Source organism: Tachyglossus aculeatus, chromosome X4 (genome assembly GCF_015852505.1).
Source record: "Tachyglossus aculeatus isolate mTacAcu1 chromosome X4, mTacAcu1.pri, whole genome shotgun sequence".
Taxonomy (NCBI): domain Eukaryota; kingdom Metazoa; phylum Chordata; class Mammalia; order Monotremata; family Tachyglossidae; genus Tachyglossus; species Tachyglossus aculeatus.
The window spans coordinates 2,002,557-2,022,976 of record NC_052098.1 but is presented as its reverse complement, the minus strand read 5'-3'; the positions used below and the strand labels follow the sequence as shown (position 1 = coordinate 2,022,976).

The 20,420-nt window shown below is 44.1% G+C and overlaps 1 protein-coding gene across 6 annotated transcripts in view; it reads left to right on the top strand.

The window, feature by feature from the left end:
* Positions 1 to 20,420, top strand: part of NTRK2 (neurotrophic receptor tyrosine kinase 2) — a 380,216-nt gene that overhangs the window by 83,988 nt on the left and 275,808 nt on the right. For 4 of the 6 annotated variants that reach the window (XM_038769415.1, XM_038769418.1, XM_038769414.1 and 1 more), the window contains exons 11-12: positions 15,701 to 15,742; positions 17,888 to 17,988. In XM_038769415.1, the coding sequence (XP_038625343.1) occupies positions 15,701 to 15,742; positions 17,888 to 17,988 (143 nt within the window). The remainder of the gene's footprint in view (positions 1 to 15,700; positions 15,743 to 17,887; positions 17,989 to 20,420) is intronic. The other 2 variants (XM_038769419.1, XM_038769417.1) reach the window with 1 other exon arrangement.

Sequence of the window (20,420 nt, the reverse complement as noted above, 5' to 3'; positions counted from 1 at the left end):
TCTTAATCTCCATTTTTAGAGATGAGGTAACTGAGGCACAGGGAAATTCATTGACTTGCCCAAGGTCCCACAGCAGACAAGTGGCGGAGCCGGGATTAGAACCCGGGTCCTTCTGACTTCCAGGCCCATGCTCTATCCACTAGGTTATGCTACTTCCCAGGGTTCTAGGACCTGGGTTCTAATTCTGCTCTGCCATTTGCCTCCTGTGTGACCTTGGGCAACTCACTTAACTTCTCAGTGACTCAGTTTCCTCATCTGTAAAATGGGGATTCAGTGGCCACTCTTTCTCCTATTTGGAGTGTGAACCCCATGCGGGACAGGGACTGCTTCTGATTTGATGATCTTGTATCTACCCCAGTGCTTAGTACAGTGCTTGGAAAATAGTAAGCACTTATCAAATATGACAGTTATTATTATTGTTGTTGTAGGCTGGTCTGATTTTTCTCTCCATCTCTGAGCCTGGGATCAGCATTCATTTGAAGGAGGATGTGGGGTTATGCCAAAAACCTTAGAAATTGTGCTGCAGGGGATTTAGGGGATGCAGTTGGTGGCCACAAAGGAATACATTCATCACTCTACCAGGGAACCCCTAATTTCTCCCCACCAGTTGTCTATGGAGTATCCCGGAACTACCCCGAGGGTTTAAAACAGGCATACGAGGTGGGAGTTAGGTCTGCTTTGGGTGGCTCTGACTCTGGGTTCAGGGTTTCTCACAAGCCACTCCTCCCACCTTCCCCAGAGCTGGCTGACATTGTTCCAGAGTTCCTCTGGGGAGATCCTTTCAGCTTGTGAGGATCCCGTGGGAAGGAGAATCAGCATGATCTAGTGGGTAGAGCCCAGGCTTGGGAGTCAGAAGGACCTGGGTTCTAATCCCAGCTCTGGTGCTTTTCTGCTGTGTGACCTTGGGCAGTTTGCTTCACTTCTCTGGGCCTCAGTTCCCTCATCTGTAAATTGGGGATTAAGACTGGGAACCCATGTAGGTTGTGTTCAACCTGATTAGCTTGCATCTACTCCAGTGCTTAGTAGAGTACCTAGCACATAGTAAGCACTTAACAAATACCATTAAAAAAACCCAACAGTTCTAACCTAACCTTACAGAACTCCTTCAAATTTACTAGAATGTACTCAACTCCCCTTTCCTCTCTCACTACCTGCCCTCCTTCAACAAGTATCCTGACCTGGAAACAGCCTCTTCCTGGGGCAGCTGGGACCCGGAGTGGATTCCCTAAAGTCCTTTAGAGAAGCAGCATGGCTTAGCAGATAGAGCACGAGCCTGGGAGTCAGAAAGACCTGGGTTCTAATCCTGACTCCACCACTTGTCTGCTGTGCGACCTTGACCAAGTCACTTCACTTCTCTGGGCCTCAGTTCCCACATTGGTCAGATGGGGGAATGTGAGCTTCATTCATTCATTCATTCATTCAATCATCATCATCAGTCGCATTTATTGAGTGCTTACTATGTGCAGAGCACTGTACTAAGCGCTTGGGAAGTACAAGTTGGCAACATATAGAGACGGTCCCTACCCAACAATGGGCTCACAGTCTAGAAGGGGGAGACAGACAACAAAACAAAACATGTGGACAGGTGTCAAGTCATCAGAATAAATAGAAATAAAGCTAGAAGCTCATCATTAACAAAATAAATAGTATAGTAAATATGTACAAGTAAAATAGAGTAATAAATCTGTACAAACATATATACAGGTGCTGTGGGGAGGGAAAGGAGGTAGGGCGGCAGGGATGGGGAGGAGGAGAGGAAAAAGGGGGCTCAGTCTGGGAAGGCCTCCTGGAGGAGATAAGCTCTCAGTAGGGCTTTGAAGGGAGGAAGAGAGCTAGCTTGACAGATGTGCAGAGGGAGGGCATTCCAGGCCAGGGACACGGACTATGTCCAACCTGATTAGCTTATATCTACCCCACACTTAGTACAGTTCCTGGCATATGCTTAACAAACTAATACCATCAAAAAAAAGTCACCTAGAAACTTCCCCTGAACCCCAAGGCTTTGGGGGGTTGGGGACTGCTCACCTGGAAGCCCCCATATTGACTGCTGGCCCTCCTGGATGGCTTTTTCTGTTGACAGAGGGCCATCGGGAAGTGTCACGTGGAGTGTTGGACGTGTCTACTATCCCTGTGATTAGTTCATTGAGAGAAGCTGAAATGTACATCTCTCCTCCCTACTGGGAACAGAGCATTGTCACCGCCAGAATTCGGGGAGCACTAGCGGAAAATGAAACGGAGGAGGGCGGTGTTGATTCTTCAGCAGATAACATCCGTTGCTTTGTGAATCTAAATCCCATTCTTGGAAACACAACTCAGAGCAGGGGAGATATCTGCTCTGGCGCAATCAGGGCTAAGGGGCCTGCCTGAGAGGAGCTCACCCACTAAGGCAATTTCAAAGAAGTGAGACACGATGGTTATCACTTCCAGGTTTATGATTTTCGGCCTTCCAAAGTGCTCGGCAGCTGTGTGCTGACTAATCACTTAATCTTCTTCATCTCAGGCTGGGGAGATGGGTCAGCATTATTATCCATACAAGCGTTTCATAAATGAGGAGCTTGGGGAACTAGGGAGTTTGGGGATTTGCTACACAACTCTCAGTGAGAGGGAGGTATAACTCCCTGATGCCCAACTTGGCCCAGCATCTGCTGCCAAAGTTCCACATTTTCTTCTCCCTCAACGTGAAAGTTTCAGAATTCAAGTAGCACCTGGGGCAAGTTTCCTGACTTACCCACTATCCCTTTTTCTTATTGCCACTGCCCAGCAGTGGGGTGGGGCGAAGGTAGTGAAGACTGTACCAGGAAGAAGCGCTCACAGTGCAGTAACACTACGGTGTCACCTGGAGAGATCGTGGGCCTGGGAGTCCGAGGATCTGGGCTCTAATTCTGGCTCCACCACTTGCCTGCTGTGTGTAAAATGGGGGTGAATGATGATGGTATTTGTTAAGCGCATTCTGTGTGTCAGGTACTGCTCTAAGTGCTGCAGTAGATATAAGCTAATCAAGTTGGACACAGTCCCTGTCCCATATAATAATAATAGTGGTATTTGTTAAGCGCTATGTGCCAAGCACTGTTCTAAGCGCTGGATGGGGCTCACAGTCTTAATCCCCATTTTACAGATGAGGTAACTGAGGCCCAGAATAATGAAGTGACTTGCCCCGAGGTCACACAGCAGACAAGTGGTGGAGACAGGATTAGAACTCATGTCCTTCTGACTCCCAGGCCCGTGCTTTATCCACTAGGCCATGCTGCTTCCCGTTCTCTGCTACCCATTTTCCCTGCTACATAGACCGAGAGCCCCATGTAGGACAGGGACTGTGTCCAACCTGGTTACCTCTAGACTGTAAGATCGCTGTGGGTAGGGGCTGTGTTTACCAACTCTGTTGGATTATACTCTGCCAAGAGCTCCATACAGTGCTCTGCATATGGTAAGCAATCCATAAATGCCATCGATGATGGCAAAGATTGTGTATGTACCCCATCGCTTAGTACAATACTTGGCATCTAGTAGCATAGTTATTTCCTTCCTTGTCTCCAACTCACGACTTCCAGGTGAGAGGTGTTGGCAGCCCAGGTGGAGAACATGTGTTCCCTGTCAGAGTCAGAGGTCATGGGTTCTAATCCCGGCTCTGCCACTTGTCTGCTGTGTGACCTTGAGCAAGCCACTTAACTTCTCCGTGCCTCAGTTACCTCACCTGTAAAATTGGGATTGAGACTATGAGCCCCATGTGGTACAACCTGATTAGCTTGTATCTACTCCAGTGCTTAGAATAGTGCTTGGCACATAGTAAGTGCTTAAAAAATACCATAACTATTATTATTATTATCAGAGCTAAGGACTCTACATAGTTGAGACGAGGTGCATTTTACAGTTTTGCCTGGCTACCTCAAGAAAACATTGAGAAAAATGAATGACAATCATGATGGCATTTATTTAAGGCTTACTATGTGCCAAGCACTGTGCTCAGGACTGAAGCAGATAAAAGAGGATGAGATTGGACACTGTCTCAATCCCACAGGGGAATTATAGTCTAAAAGGGAGGGAGAGCAGGTATTTTATTCATATTTTACAGATGAGGAAACTGGAGCCCAGAGAGTTCAAGTGAATTTTTCAAAGTCATACAGCAGGAAAACGGTGGAGCTAGGACTAGAATCCGGGTCTCCTGAACCCCAGTGCTATGTTCTTTCCACTAGGACAGCTCGCTCCCAAGAGGCCGAGGATTATTTTCCTCTTAATGTTTTATAATACTAAGTGTGGTAAGTATTTTAAAGAAGGCATTTACCTGCTGGAGGGTCAAGGCTCTTGCTTTGGTTTTGTCACACCCCATGGGAAGCGAAGGAAGCAGGAAGCAGATTCAGCTGGAGTGAGGACACAGGTAGGGCTAGGGAAGAGTTAATGGAGCCACCAATCTTCCAGAGGAATTAAAAACAGATCAAGTTCTAGTCCTCCCCACTAATGAGTATGCAGGAGTCGCATGAGACTTTTCCCAGCCTTTCCTCCATGATTTCCTACTACAACCTAGCCCACATATTTCACTCCTCTAATGCCAACCTTCTCACTGTACCTTGATCTTGTTTATCTCACCGCTGACCTCTCGCTCATGTCCTGCCTCTGGCGTGGCACTCTTCATATCTGACAGATGATCACTCTCCCAACCTTTAAAGCCTTCAGTGATTAGAACAGTGCTTGGCACATAGTAAGCGCTTAACAAATACCATCATTATTTTTGAAGGCACAGCTCCTCCAAGAGGCTTTCCCTGACTACCTCATTTTCTCTTCTTCCACTCCCTTCTGCGTCACCCTTGCACTTGGATCTGCACCCTTTATTCACCCCTCCCTAAGCCCCACAGCACCTATCTACATATCCGTAATTTATTTATTTATTTATTTATACTAATATCTGCCTCCCCCTCTAGACTTTAAACTCGTTATAGGCCGGGAAGTGTCTACCAACTCTGGTATATTGTACTCTCCCAAGCGCTTAGTACAGTGCTGCACACAGTAAGTGCTCAATGAGTATGATTGGTTAATTGATTACAATCCAGTGTTTCCTCTCCTCTGTCCCAGATTGTGTAGAACCAGGGGACTGTTATTGTAGGACAAGGCTCCAAATTACTAAATGTGTGCAGGCCACAGGTATCAACCCCAGCTCTCTGGCCACCTCCTTATCTGCCATATTATGCATCATAGTGAGCAACCTATCACTTTCATCAAGCCCACAGCCAGTCCAACCTAGTTCGTGAAATTTTTACTGTGTCACGGAGCGAGGTGATATATTTCAAACCAGCATGAGAGAATTCACCTGCTACTGTTGCTGCCCTTGTTAGCCATCTATCTTTGTGAGTCATGATCAGAACGCCCAATACACCCCATCAAAAATGATTATACTATATAGAAAGAAGCAGCCTGGCGAAGTGGATAGAGCCCAGGCCTGGGAGTCAGAAGGGCATGGGTACTAATCCCAGCTCTGCCACTTGTCTTCTGTATGACCTTGGGCAAGTCACTTCACTTCTCTGGGCCTCAGTTACCTCATCTGAAAAACGAGGATTGATACTATGAGCCCCATGTGGGACGAGGACTGTGTCCAACCTGATTTGCTCATATTCACCCCAGTACTTAGTACAGTGCCTGGCACATAGTAAGATCTCAACAAATACCTTCCCAGCCTGAGCCCCCTCCTTTCTCTCCCCCTCCTCCTCCCCCCCATCCCCCCGCCTTACCTCCTGCCCCTCCCCACAGCACCTGTATGTATGTATATATGTTTGTACATATTTATTACGCTACTTATTTATTTATTTTACTTGTACATATTTATTCTATTTATTTTATTTTGTTAATATGTTTTGTTGTCTGTCTCCCCCTACTAGACTGTGAACCCGCAGTTGGGTAGGGACCGTCTCTATATGTTGCCAATTTGTACTTCCCAAGCGCTTAGTACAGTGCTCTGCACACAGTAAGCGCTCAATAAATACGATTGAATGAATGAATGAATTATTATTATTATTATTCTTATGATCATTCTAGATCAAAGAGTTCATGGAGTCTCAAATCTGCCAGAGCAACTTAAACTATCCCCAGCCAATCAATCAGTTAATCAGTAGAATTGATTGAGCACATACTGTGTGCAGAGTACTGAGCTAAGCATGTGGAAGAGTACAGTAGAGTTAGTAGACACACGTCCCCACACATAAGGAGTTTAAAATCTAGCTGAGGAGACAGACTGGTAAATAATTTACAGACAAGAGGAAGAAGGAAAAGGGGATTCTTTTTCACAAAAGAGGGAAAGAAATGCAAGTTCATTCATTCATTCATTCATTCATTCAATCGTATTTGTTGAGCGCTTACTGTGTGCAGAGCACTGTACTAAGCGCTTGGGAAGTACAAGTTGGCAACATATAGAGACAGTCCCTACCCAACAGCGGGCTCACAGTCTAGAAGGGGGAGACAGACAACAAAACTCAACATATTAACAAAATAAAATAAATCGAATAAATATGTACAAATAAACTAAATAAATAGAGTAATAAATACGTACAAACATATATACATATATACAGGTGCTGTGGGGAGGGGAAGGAGGAAAGCCGGGAGGGGTGGAGAGGGGGAGGACGGGGAGAGGAAAGAGGGGGCTCAGTCTTGGAAGGCCTCCTGGAGGAGGTGAGCTCTCAGTAGGGCTTTGAAGGGAGAAAGAGAGCTAGCTTGGCGGATGTGCGGAGGAGGGCATTCCAGGCCGGGGGAGGACGTGGGCCGGGGGTAGACAGCGGGACAGGCAAGAACGATTATTAAAATTATTATTTTAATAAGTGGAAATGCTTCTAGGCCTCCTGTGGCTTAAGCCTGGTGAAAGGAAGAAGGTGCTAGGAAATTCCTTAAATCTTTGGCTTGAATGAATGTGGTTGCAGGGATGAAAAATTGTACTTTATTGAAAGACAGTCCCTTGGCCCTGATGTATCCTGTTTAGCTTACAGGCACAAAAAAAATGACTCGCCCAAGATGAAGCTGATCCCAGATCTGGCTAGGAGCAGAACTGAATGCTGCCTCTGCTAACAGCCCTTTATTGAACCCGTTGCAGCAGCAATGGCTGCAGGGTGCAATGGGTGAGAGAACCGCGCTCCTCCTAATGGAACCAGTGTACATTGTCTTGAACCCATTTAAAATCGCTTTAAGAGATATGGGAAGCCGGGGTTAAGTGGTGCAGGTTTTGAGAGCTCTTGAAGGTCAGATGCACTATGCAAAAGAAAACATCAGTAATTTTAGCAGCAGGTCTCCAAACAGAGTGAAACAAAGCTAAATGGGATGATTGACATCATGCGCTGGCTTCTTGCTACCTTGCCTCCTCCCACCTTACCTTTCTGATTTCCTGCTGCAACTCAGCCCTCACACTTTGCTCCTCTAATGCCAATCCATGCCAACCTACTCACTGTACCTTAATCTCATCTATCTCACCCGCCTCTGGCCTACAACCTGCCTCTGGCCTGGAATGCCCTCCCTCTTCGTATCTGACAGATGATCGCTCTCCCCACCTAAAAGCCTCATTAAATATGCATCTCCTTCAAGAGGCCTTCCCCAACTAATATCTTCATATCCTCTCTTCCACCCACTTCTCCGTCACCCTTGCACATGGATTTGCACCCATTATTCACCTTCAGCCCCACAGCACTTAAGTACATATCTGTAATTTATTTATTTATATTAATGTCTGTCTCCCCCTCTAGACTGTAAGATCCTCATGGACTGGGAACATGTCTGCTAACTCTACTATATTGTACTCTTCCAATAACTTAGTACAGTGCTCTGCACACAGTCAGCACTCAGTAAATATGATCGAAACTCTTTATGTTGTAGGGGAAGGGAAGGGTACTGTGTTCTCTTGCTCAACTGAGAAGCCAATGGAATGTCCCAATCAATGGTATTTGTTTATTGAGCACTTGCTGTGTGCAAAGCACTGTACAAAGCCCTTGGGAGAGTACGACAGAGTGAGTAGTCCTGATCCCTGCCCTCAAGGAGCTTACGATCTGGGTGGGGAGAACAATCAATCAGTTGACTGAGCACCTACTTTGTGCAGAGCACTGTGCTTATTATAGTGAATAGCTCTCAAAGAGCAGACTTTCTAGCAGGGGAGACAGACACAAAATAATTTCCAGAGGAGAAAGGGAAAATTGATCCTGAGCCAACTCTATTGTATTCTCCCACATTCTTACTGTGTGCTCAATAAATACTATTGATTGATTGAAAAGTAGTTGAGTAAGAGCTGAAAGAGTCTAGGGCTTGTAGAGTGGCTGGATCTCCATTCGCCTCTGAGGATCTGCATCGAGAACTGCCTGATCTGGACTTCCCTTAGCTAAGGTCACCAGGACCGCTTTCTAGGGCCTTACCTGTAGAGAAGCAGCATGGTGTAGTGGATAGAGCATGGGCCTGGGAGTCAGAACATCATGAGTTCTAATCCCAGCTCTGCCACATGTCTGCTGTGTGACCTTGGGCAAGTCACTTCCCTTCTCTGGGCCTCAATGACCTCACCTGTAAAATGGGGGTGAGAGAATGTGAGCCCCACGTGGGACGAGGACTGTGTCCAACCCGATTTGCTTGTGTCCACCGCAGCACTTAGTACAGTGCCTGGCACCTAGTTAGCACTTAACAAATACCATTATTATTATTATTATTATTCAAATGCTGCTCAGCTTGCTGCTTTTCTGAAACCCCACCTCTCCCTTTGGATGGGTCTGGTGCCACCTTGGCGTATGTGTCTGAATGGTAAGCTTGGGGCAGAGAGTCCAGCCAACTCTTCAGCCGATGATTTCAAATCAGTCTTAATACTGATAATGATGATGTTGATGATGAGAATAATAATGGTTGTGGTATATTTTAAGCAGTCTATGCCAAGCATGGTACTAAGAGCAGGAGTAACTACATGATAATCATGTAGGACATAGTCTCTGTCCCACAAGGGGCTCAAACCCCCATTTTGCAGATGAGGAAATTGAAGTGCCGAAAAGTTTAGTGCCTTGACCAAAGACACACAGCGGACAAGTGGCAGAGTCAGGATTAGAACCCAGGTCGTCTGACTTCCAGGCCTCTGCTCAGAATTCCACTAGGCCATGCTGCTTCTCACAGACCTGGCCCCGGAAAATGTGGTTCCAGCTTCTTGGCATCAAAGCAAAGGGACCTGGCAAGAAGGATACGTCTGCCTGGTGCTTTAAAAACCCCAGCCCGTTTTAGGAGTGTAATTAAGCTTCAGGTTTCTAATAATGGTGCTAATTAATTAATGATTTTTATCCTTCAATAGATTTCTCATAGCCTAGGAGCTCCCACATGACATTATATGTCTCACAACCCTCCTGTGAATTTGGGAAAAGTAAATATTATTGTATTCATTTTAACGATGAGTCACTTGATGAACCAAACTGTTAATTGGTACTCTGCTAGATCCACTTTGCTCATCGCTAGTGGAGCTAGGCACCAAACCCAGTCCACTCGGTGTTTTCATCTCCCATTACAGAGGATCCTAGGGCAAAAGGAGATGCGCTTTGGAAGTGACAAGTTTGAGAGGCAGGTTAATGAGTAAAACAGGGAAGGACTTGTGGAAGAGAACAATTTATTGCTTGTTTCCAGGCAAGTTTCTTCCACTGCCGATCACCCCTGAAACCGGGGGACTGGTCAGAAATGAAGAAGAACATTTTTTCTGAGGTTAGAGGTATTTGAAAACTGGAAGGAAGAAAACAGATGTGACTTTTGCTCTCTTCTGCTTGTCTTCATCTGAAAAAAACAATCTCAGCCATTATTTATAAATTTCATTTTGGCAGGAGAATGGAAAATATGTCTCTCTGTCATGCCTTTCCACCTGCCAACAAAATCTAGTTTAGAGCCTAGCAACCCATCCACCTTTTATTTGAAAGATAAAGGTGCAATTGATACCTCTCGAGGAGGGCAATAAGAGGAGCTGCAAATAAGAAAGAAGGGTAAAAACACCCAACCCACTAGGTGTATTTAGCTCCAAGTGGAGGAGATGTTGAAGAGGTTTGGTTTCGGTATTCAGAATCATGAGGCAGTTGGTTTTTATCCATCTTCTCATAATGTGAGTAGCACAAAGGTCTCTCACAGTTGCTCAATCATGCTAAATGTAGGAATTGCAACAAAGCCAGTTTGGAATTAGCCTCCACCTTACATAATATATATCTAAAGGCCATGCTTTCTCAGGGTAAATGTCAGTCAAAAGTTTAAGGTAGTGATGTTCTCAGAAGAGCAGGTCAGTATTATCCAGTCAGGAACACTGGTTGGTAGGTAAAGAACATAAAGGATCTTTTTTGAGAAAAAGAAATGGAAAAAAAAAATCAAAATATGTCACTAAGCATCAGATAGTCCTCAAGCGTATTTTACCCAAATTCTCTGCCAATCAATCAGTGGTATTTATTAAGCGCTGACTATGTGCAGAGCACCATAATGCTGAAACTTTGATCTGTACACAGATATGTGGGAGTCTTGGATGTTCTGATCCCGTTTCCCATTTTGGTGAGCGTGAGTTGATGAGAAATGTCATTTCACTCTTCCTCAAAGGGCTCAATGGCACTCCCACATTTCCATAAATCCCCTGCTGTAATCATCCTGTCAATCAAGCAGTAGTATTTATTCAGCACCTACTGGGTGCAGGGCACTGGACTCAGTGACTGGGTGAGGATAATAGAATTAGAAGACACGATCCCTGCCCTCAAGGATCTTGTAGTCTACTGTGTGCAGAGCATTTGGTGAGTACAATGGTGAGTACACTTGGAGAAGCAGCGTGGCTCAGAGGAAGGAGCACGGGCTTGGGAGTCAGAGGTCATGGGTTCTAATCCCAGCTCTGCCACTTGTCAGCAGTGTGACTTTGGGCAAGTCACTTAACTACTCTGTGCCTCAGTTCCCTCATCTGGAAAATGGGGATTAAGACTGTGAGCCCCATGTGGGACAACCTGATTACCAGCGCTTAGAACAGTGCTTGGCAGCTAGTAAGCACCTAACAAATGCCATCATTATTATTATTATTGCAATAGAATTAGCAGACACAGTCCCTGCCTTTAAGGAGATTACAGTGTAGTAGGGGATACACACAAAATAATTACAAGAGAACTGACCACCTTTGTTTCCTCCTAACCTCCCCCACGTATTCTCTTTCTATCTGGTGTGGGGGGGCAGGGAGAGGGAGGCTTGGAGAGACTCCATCAACACAATGCCAGCATTCTGGTTTTTCTGAGAATTCCTGCTTGAGATGAGAGGCAGGCTTTTTATACTGGGTTACTGAGTCCTTCCTACTCAAGTCCTAGTTGCAAGTCTGTTCTCTAAGTCTCAGCCCATTTACTTCCTCACATACACTTCAGATTTCCCCCTCCTTTTCATTTCAGCACCATTCCTTGTTCAGATAGCTTTTGTTCTTCACCTGCTTGATTGTAAGTACCTTGAGGGCAGGGAGTGTGTCTGCTAACTCTTTTACACTCTCCCAAGCCCCTGGTATAGTACTCTGCGCATAATAGCTGCTCAATAAATGTGATTGAATAATTGGTCTACATTCTCCAAAATACATGGAGTTTTTCCTCAGCCCTTCCTTCTCTAATCTACCTCTTAGCTGCCAAAGTGTGCCCACCTAAACCCATGAAATCATCAGTGTCTACTGTCGTGGGCTGAAGTTCCCAATTTCTTTCTCGGAAGAGCCTCTTGATTGAACAAAAGGTCACTAAATTTAAATGAAATAAAAGGATCTAGTTTATGTAGCTAACCTGAAGGACTTGAAAAGACAGGACATCATCAAGACACACACCAAGGCTGAACTTTAAAAAGGCAGAGTGTTATTATCAGTCAGATAATAGTAACTCAATATATACAAAGCCCCAATAAATGATGCCGATGACATCCTGAGCTCTGGAGAGTAAGCAGAATGGCAGATTTGATTTGATTTTGGTGCTGCCGGAGGCAGAATGCTGGACTTGATGAACCAGAGACCCAGTCTAGTAATGTTAATATACGCTCTCTCTGCATCTCTTTCTGTCACCCAAAGTTCCAAAAGACTTCAGGGTTGTGAAAGGTATTTCCCTTTCAGGGATGGGCTTACTCTTGCCACATAAAGCTCCAGCATTGCCTTTTCACTGCCGTTGCCTTTCTGCTCCTTTCATCACCTCGGGCTAAATCTGGCCATCCCATTATGAAAGGAAGATTCAGGTGGAAGTTCATTTCATGGAGTCTGAAAGATATTTAGAAAAAAACTCTTCAGCAAATGAGAATGAGACCGAGTTTCCTACTGAGTTGGGGGTGGGGTGGGGGAAGCAGAAGGTCATTGTGGGCAGGGAGCATACGTACCAATTCTGTTATATTGTACTCCCCCAAGTGCTTAGTCCAGTACTTTGCACATAGTAAGTGTTCAACAAATATGATTGATTGATTAATTGATTTAGAGAAGGTTCAAATGCCCCCCACCACACCCACCTCCCTTCCACCACCATAATGAATCAGAAACAAAAACCAAATCATTTGGCAAAACCTCAGGGTCCTTGGGTTCATTTTACAGTCCCTAGAGCAGAACTCATTTTATTTGTTTTATATTGGGTTTACTTTACGGGATTTCAGATGCCCTGTTGGAATGTGTGGTTAGATGCAGTTTTAATTTGACCAAGGTGAAAATAAATCTGGGTGGTATATCCTGAAGGGGGCTCAATGGGAGGCTTCAATAAATCAGTCTTCCCTTTTATCACTGCTGGATGGTAATATTCGTGTAATAATGCTCACTGGCCTCCCTGCCTTCTGTCTCTCCCCACTCCAGTCCATACTCCACTCTGCTGCCCGGATTATTCCTCTAAAAATACCATTCACTCTGCATCTCACCACTCCTCAAGAACCTCCTGTGGTTGCCCCCCACCTCCACATGAAAGAGAAACTCCTTACTATCAGCTTTAAAGCTCTCAGTCAGCTCGCTCCTTCCTACCTTAGCTTGCTGATTTCCTACTACAAACCAGCTCACACACTTTGCTCTTCTAACACTAACCTACTACTGTATCTCAAGCTCAACTACCTCACCGCCACTCCTTTGCCCATGTCCCTCCTCTGGCCTGGAACTCCCTTCCTCTCTGTTTACGACAGACCACCACTCTTCTCACCTATAAAGACTTCTCGCTCCCATTCCACCCACATATTCAATCCGTCATCAAATCCTGCCGGTTGTACCTTCACAGCGTTGCTGAAATCCACCCTCTCCTCTCCATCCAAATGGCTCCCGTGCTGATCTAAGCACTTATTTTGCCTTGACAAAGACTGTGAGCCCACTGTCGGGTAGGGACCGCCTCTATGTGTTGCCAACTTGTACTTCCCAAGCGCTTAGTACAGCGCTCTGCACGCAGTAAGTGCTCAATAAATCGTGGCTCAGTGGAAAGAGCACGGGCTTTGGAGTCAGAGGGCATGGGTTTGAATCCCGGCTCCGCCACGTCTGCTGTGTGACCTTGGGCAAATCACTTCACTTCTCTGTGCCTCAGTTACCTCATCTGTAAAATGGGGATGACAACTGTGAGCCCCACGCGGGACAACCTGATCACCTTGTATCCCCCCCAGCGCTTCGAATGGTGCTTTGCACATAGTAAGTGCTGAACAAATGCCATCATTATTATTATTATTATAAATACGATTGAATGAATGAATGAATGAAGATGTTTTGTATCACTCTTGAGACTATATAAGACCTTGTATCCCCCCCAGTGCTTAGAACAGTGCTTTGCACATAGTAAGCACTTAACAAATGCCATCATAATTATTATTATTATTATAAATACGATTGAATGAATGAATGAAGACGTTTTGTATCACTCTTGAGAATATATTAAACCTTGTATCCCCCCAGCGCTTAGAACAGTGCTTTGCACATAGTAAGCTCTGAACAAATGCTATCATCATTATTATTATTATAAATACGATTGAATGAATGAATGAATGAAGACATTTTGTATCACTCTTGAGAATATATTAAACCTTGTATCCCCCCCCAGCACTTAGAACAGTGCTTTGCACATAGTAAGCGCTTAACAAATGCCATTATTATTATTATTATAAAGGCTTTTTACCTTCTCTGTGCCTCAGTTTCAGCATCTGTAAAATGAAGATTCAGTGCCTGTTCTTCATCCTACTTAGACTGTGAACCCCATGTGGGACAGGACCTGTGTCTGGTCTTTTATCTTGTATCTACTCTAGTGCTTCATGCAGTGCTTGGCTCATAGTAAGCGCTTAATAAATACCACAATTATTATTATTGAAATATCTCCTCTGAGGCCTTCCCTGACTAGGCCCTCATTTCCCTTACTCCCTCTCTTCTGCATCACCCTTGCACTTGAATCTGTACCCCTTATACCCTTGATATTCACCCCACCCTCACACCCATGGCACTTATGTACATATCCATAATCTATTTTCATGTCTGTCTCCCCCCACCAGTCCATAAGCTCATTCAGGACAGGGATTGTATCTACCAACTCTGCTATATTGTACTCTCCCAAATGTGTAGTACAGTGCTCTACACACAGTAAGCACTCAGTAAATACCATTGATTATTTGATTGAACAAGGGCAAATAAGTGGAATGCCAGAGGCTTCTTCCTGAAATGAGGAATTTGGGATGTCCAAGGAAGGCTTGGGAAGCAGTTCTAATTCAGTAGGTTGGCTTGGGAGCCCCATTTCAAAATAAAACATTAAAATGATGGCAAGACACATTTCCAAAACATCTGCTACTCCTAGCTGTTCCCCACAAAGTCCAGCTAGATCTGGCTAGACTATTAATAGAAAATGGTCAACTCACTTGCTGTTTTTCTCTAGAAATGGCAAAGTCAATTTTTATAACAGTAGCCTCAGAAGCATTTTTAAAATGGATGCTGCTAATCTGCTATGGTTTTGTTTTTTAGCTAAGCAATTCTTTAAACCCAACCATTTTGAGTAGGTGAAAATAGTCCATTTATGCATGTAAATACAATGCGTTTTGATCCTCTCTGTTAGCATCTCTATTTGGAAAACAGAACTTATTGAGTTTTTGACTTCCCAGTGAAGAATAAACAAAGTGCCAAATTCAGTTGGTGTTAGGGTGATGGAGTGCCACAGACTGGATTGTAGTTGAAAGAGCCCCATATGGATTCAAATGAATCTGTTAATATAGAGCTTTAAAATTGGAAATCACCCGTATCAGACTGACACCATCAGAGAGAATTTATAAGTAAAGATGGGATGAGAAGCATGTTGATTGCCCCAACCGCGAGGGCCCAAAATACATTTGCAATAACAACTACAGCAAGTTGAAAAAAAGGGACAGATTTGAACTCTCGTTTTTCAGGGAAACTTTTGTTGAGCAGTTCACTGTGTCAGCTCCCAAAGTGATTTCTAGTGTCTTGGCAGTTCATTCATTCATTCATTCAATCATATTTATTGAGCGCTTACTGTGTGCAGAGCACTGTACTAAGCTCTTGGGAAGTACAAGTTGGCAACGTATAGAGACGGTCCCTACCCAACAGTGGGCTCACAGTCTTATAAGTCTTACAAGAAGATTTTGAAGCTGAAGCAGAAATGATCAACTTTTGTATTTTTACAAAATAGTGTCATTGAATTGTGAATCTTTCTACTCGGGGCATTTTTCATTTTCAGACAGACTGTGGTGGGTAGTAATCTTGGAATTCCAAAACGTGTTCTTAAAACTTTTGTTTTGTTTTGCTCTCTAGGTACAGACCCAATTTACGACTCTGGCCTTTATGGTATCTATGGTATTTTGCTTTTTTACCATTTTTTCCCCAAAATGAAATGATAAAAATGAAATAATCCAACAAAAGATGAACTATTATGCTCAGTTAACCTTACATGTCAAGGGGCAAGTTGTTTCAACCTTCACCTGTCTATGCCTTTACATTATTTAGTATTGATTCTCTTTTCCTGTCTCATTTTAATTTCATTCTAATGTGTGCCATGCTCTTATCCAGCTAATCCAGTGCCTATGAATCATAAATCCACACTGTGATTCTAAATGGCCACATTGCCTTCAAAAAAGAGAATTAAAAACCGGCAAGGGGACCCAGTTCCTCTAAAAACCTGAAGGCTGGGCCCAAAAGTAAGATCAAGGCAGGAAGGGGAGACCATGTCCACAGAAGCAATTTATTATTTTCAAGGAAATCCTTGGCTGTATTTTGACTGAGTGTGAAAGGCCATCTTTAACAGGGTTCCAAACCACCTCTGTGTTTTGGGATGCCAGGGTGGGGCAGGGGGAGCAGCAGGGCATTGTGGGTTGCTGGAGGAGGTGACCCATGACTGAAGCTTGTCTAACTTCCTGTAAATTTCATTATCCTGTTGCTCTGACATGTCCTTCAACTGGAGCTATTTTCATTTGGGGCTTCAAGGATTTAGCAATAAAGATAAAATAAAATAAAGATAACAATAAAGAATACTCCTTCTCCCCTTCTTTCTTTAAAGAAGGGATCGATGTTTTGTTGGGGGGGTGGTTTGGACAATTTTCTGCATGTGCTGTGCGATGTGAATTGTACATCTTGTTTTCCAGATCAAAACACTGTGTAGCTTGAAGCAGGAACCCTTATGATTTTCTCAGTGGGAGGAAAATAAGCCCCAAATGTGATTCAAGTGCTTCTTTTCCATTTTGGAAGCACTAACTGTCCTTGGGTCATTTTTCAGTTATTTACAGTTTTTTTCTGTCAATCAGAAGCTTGTTGATACCAGATCAGATCTTCCATAACCTCTTTGGATCAGAACCTCAAGCTGTGGAAAAGCCATGAGAACACTGAGCTCCTGGTTTTCTAACCCTTCAGCTATTTCAAGGATGCAAGTTCTGTGAATAGCCAAGATGGAGGAGGGAGTCATAAACTGACCCAAATGCCGTGTCTGAAATTATTGACTTTCAAGATGTCCTGGACGGGAATGCATTTTATAAGGGAATAAATGTGAATCGATTTAGCTGAAAATCAAGCCCAGACCGTCAGGGCTTTTCCCTTTGAGGTTCCATCCACAATCCCCGGGAAACTGGTCTAGTAACAGTTGGGTTTAAGCAAAGGCTGTGGATCAGGTGGGGGTGGGGGGTGGGAGGGATTCTGACCCAAGGAATGCTCAGGAAACATGGTTCGGACAGAGGCTGGGCCAAAGGCCATAGATACCCCTAAAGCATTGGCCCAAACTTAATGTAAAGGACTATTTCTTTTACTAGAGTTCTCTAACTTTCCCCCTGAATTACTGTTTTTAATGTGCTGGATTACTGATGAAAGAGCCACCTACTAGTACACCAAAGATAAGGCCCTCATCTTTTTTTTTCTGATTGAGCTTCTAGGAGATCTAAAATAGAAGCTGTGTGTGAGATCAAGGCTGATAAAACATCCTTCACAGACAATTTGTACCATTTCCCTTCTCCCAGACAATTGAGTTTTATGAGACTTCAAAAAATGGGAACCCATCTTTGATCTGATAACAAAACAACAGTCATTTTCATCCCAGCGCAGTAGCTGGGTTTTCATGAAATTATTTGTATTTGAACATAGCAGCGTCTAATGACTGTAGTTACCCTCCATTCTATCTTGTAAGTTACATGAATAGCAACAGAGAATTCCTTATGGGTCTGAAGGACAAGTACAACTCATTTTGACCTCAGCCCATAAAACCCTGATTTAAAAGCTCTGGGTTGAATAAAATATTTGACTTTGAAAGCTCCTGACCCTACAACTCAGTTTCAATAGCAAGCAGCAAGCAAAGCAGCATCTTTTCTACAAAGAGGCTGTGAGTTCTCAAAAATGTTTTTCATTTGTCCTCGTTGTCCTCTCGGCCTTCCTGAAAGGCCCAAAAGCATTGTGATCCCTGACTGAGTAAAGACATTGTTTTTCTCTCTCCCTCTCTTTCCCTACCCCTCTTTATTTAAGAGTATGAAACCACATCTAATGATATTGGGGACACTACAAATATAAGTACTCAAATCACTTCCACGGATGTGTCCAACAAGGAGAATGAAGATAGTATCACAGTAAGTATAAATAAGGATGTTTCCTGCTTTGGCAAATAGCAGACTTACTGACTGGAGTGGAACTGCTGTATTTTCATTGGTGAGCTGCTTTTCCAGGATATCAGAGTACTAGATTTTGGTTCAGAAAGAAACGGCTGCTTTGGAAGATCAAGGAGACTGTTCCTGGAGTTGGGATTTTTTGTTTTTCTTTTCCCCCAGAGAAAGAGATGTTGGCCCAGGGGTTTATTTCCTCCTATTCTGCCCACTTCTCTTTAATCACTATTGGTACTTCAGCTGAGTGCCTGTCCTTTAAAAAAGAGTCAGTTATTCAGCCTTCTAAAGTAATTCTCCCAACCACAAACTTTCATTCATATGTAGGGCACATAGAGTTGTAGAACGGAAATGAACCAAGCAGTCCAACTTTGTATTGCCTTTCAGCCTTTGTTTCCTTTGTTTCCTCTTTTATTTATTTTAATGTCTCCCCCCCCCCCCCCCCCCCGCCTCCACTCTGAACCCTAAGCTCATTGTGGGCAGGGAACATATTTGCCAACTCTGTTAGATTGTATTCTCCCAAGGGCTTAGTACAGTGCTCTGCATGCAGTAAGCGCTCATTGAATATGATTGATCGATATCTCTCCATTTGATGGAAATTACAGCATCAACTGCGAGGGCATCTGCCCCTGAAACCCAAAGGGAAGGGGGAATGGAAATTATAATTGGTTAATATGGGTTTTTTGGAGATTAGGAGTAAACTTGACCTAGTAGACCGGCCAAAGCCTGCGTCCTGGAACCTCTACTCACCCCCCTCTGCCCGACGTTTGTTGGGATCTGAATGGATGGCTTGGGCCCGGGATTGTCTAACAAATACCATTATTATTATTATTATTATTAATAATAATAATAATAATAATAATATTCCAAGTGTCTTCGTTCAGAGGGGCAGTCATCCTGCTTTGGGACCCAAATAACCACTCTCTAGGAGTAATATCTGGGTTTGGAGAGAAACCTGTGAGTGCTGTAAGATGAAATGGGAAAGCCAGAACCCTCTCCAGGATCCCCAATAATAATAATAATGATAATAATAGTTGTGGTATTTGTTAAGCGCTTACCATGTTCCAAGCACTGTACTAAGCACTGGGGTAGATACAAAGTAATTGGCTTGGACACAGTCCCTGTCCCACATAGGGCTCACAGTCTTAATCCCCATTTTCTAGATGAGGTAACTGAGAGAAGTGAAGTGACTTGCCCAAGGTCACACAGCAGACGTGGTAGAACTGGGATTAGAACCCAGGTCCTTCCGACTCCCAGGCCCGTGCTTTATCCACTAAACCTCGCTGCTTCTCTGTAGAACTAGAACACAAGTAAATCCAGGCAATATTGAGCAGGGACTTCCGAAGACACCCTGAACTCTCCTGTGCAGAAGAGTTTGCTTCCCTCCATCTTTACACTTCCAACTCCCTGATATGCTTCTCTCTAGCCAGATTAGGCTTAGCTGGAGGGAAGGATGTCATTATTATTATTATTATTATTATTATTATTATTATTATTCCTATTAAGCATTTACTATGTGTCAAGCACTGTATTAAGCACTGGAGTAGATACAAGATAATTAGATTGGACACAATCTCACATGGAGCTCACATTCTAAGTAGGAGGATGTAGGATTTAATCCCCACTTAATGAGGAACTAGATGAGGAAACCAAGGCACAGAGAAATTAAGTGACTTGCCCAAGGTCACACAACAGACAAGTGGTGGAACTGGGTTTAGAACCCAGGTCCTCTAATTCCCAGGTCCATGCCCTTTCCACTAAGGCACAGAATTGCAGTACCAAGGAAAGTGATCATAAGTAGCCAGGGACTCTTCATCTTGCCACCTAAACCCTGTGCTTGCTGACTTTCCCATCCAGGTAGGCAACACCGCTGTAACCTTGGCATTATCCTAGACTCATCGCTCACATTCAATCCACATATTCACTCTGTCATCAAATTCTGGCCATTCTACATTCACAGCATCTCTAAAATCTGCCCTTTTTTCTCCATCCAAACTGCTTCCATGCTGATCCAAACACTTATCATATCCCATCTTGACTACTTCAACAACCTTCTCGCTGTCCTCCTTGCCTTCTGTCTCTCCCCACTCCAGGCCAAACCTCTCTCTGCTGCTTGGATCATTTTTCTAAAAAAACGGTCAGTCCACTTCTCTCCACTCCTCAAGAACCTCCAGAAACTCCTTTCCATCGGCTTTAAGACCCTCCCTCAGCTCGCCACCTCTTACCTTACCTGGCTAATTTCCTACTACAACCCAACCCACGCACACTTTGCTCCTTTAAACTATTCACCATACCGGGATCTCATCTTTCTCATCTGCGACCCCTTGCCTATATCCTCCCTCTGGCCTGGAACTCTTTCCCCCTTCATATCCGACAGACCGCCACTCTCCCCACCTATGAAG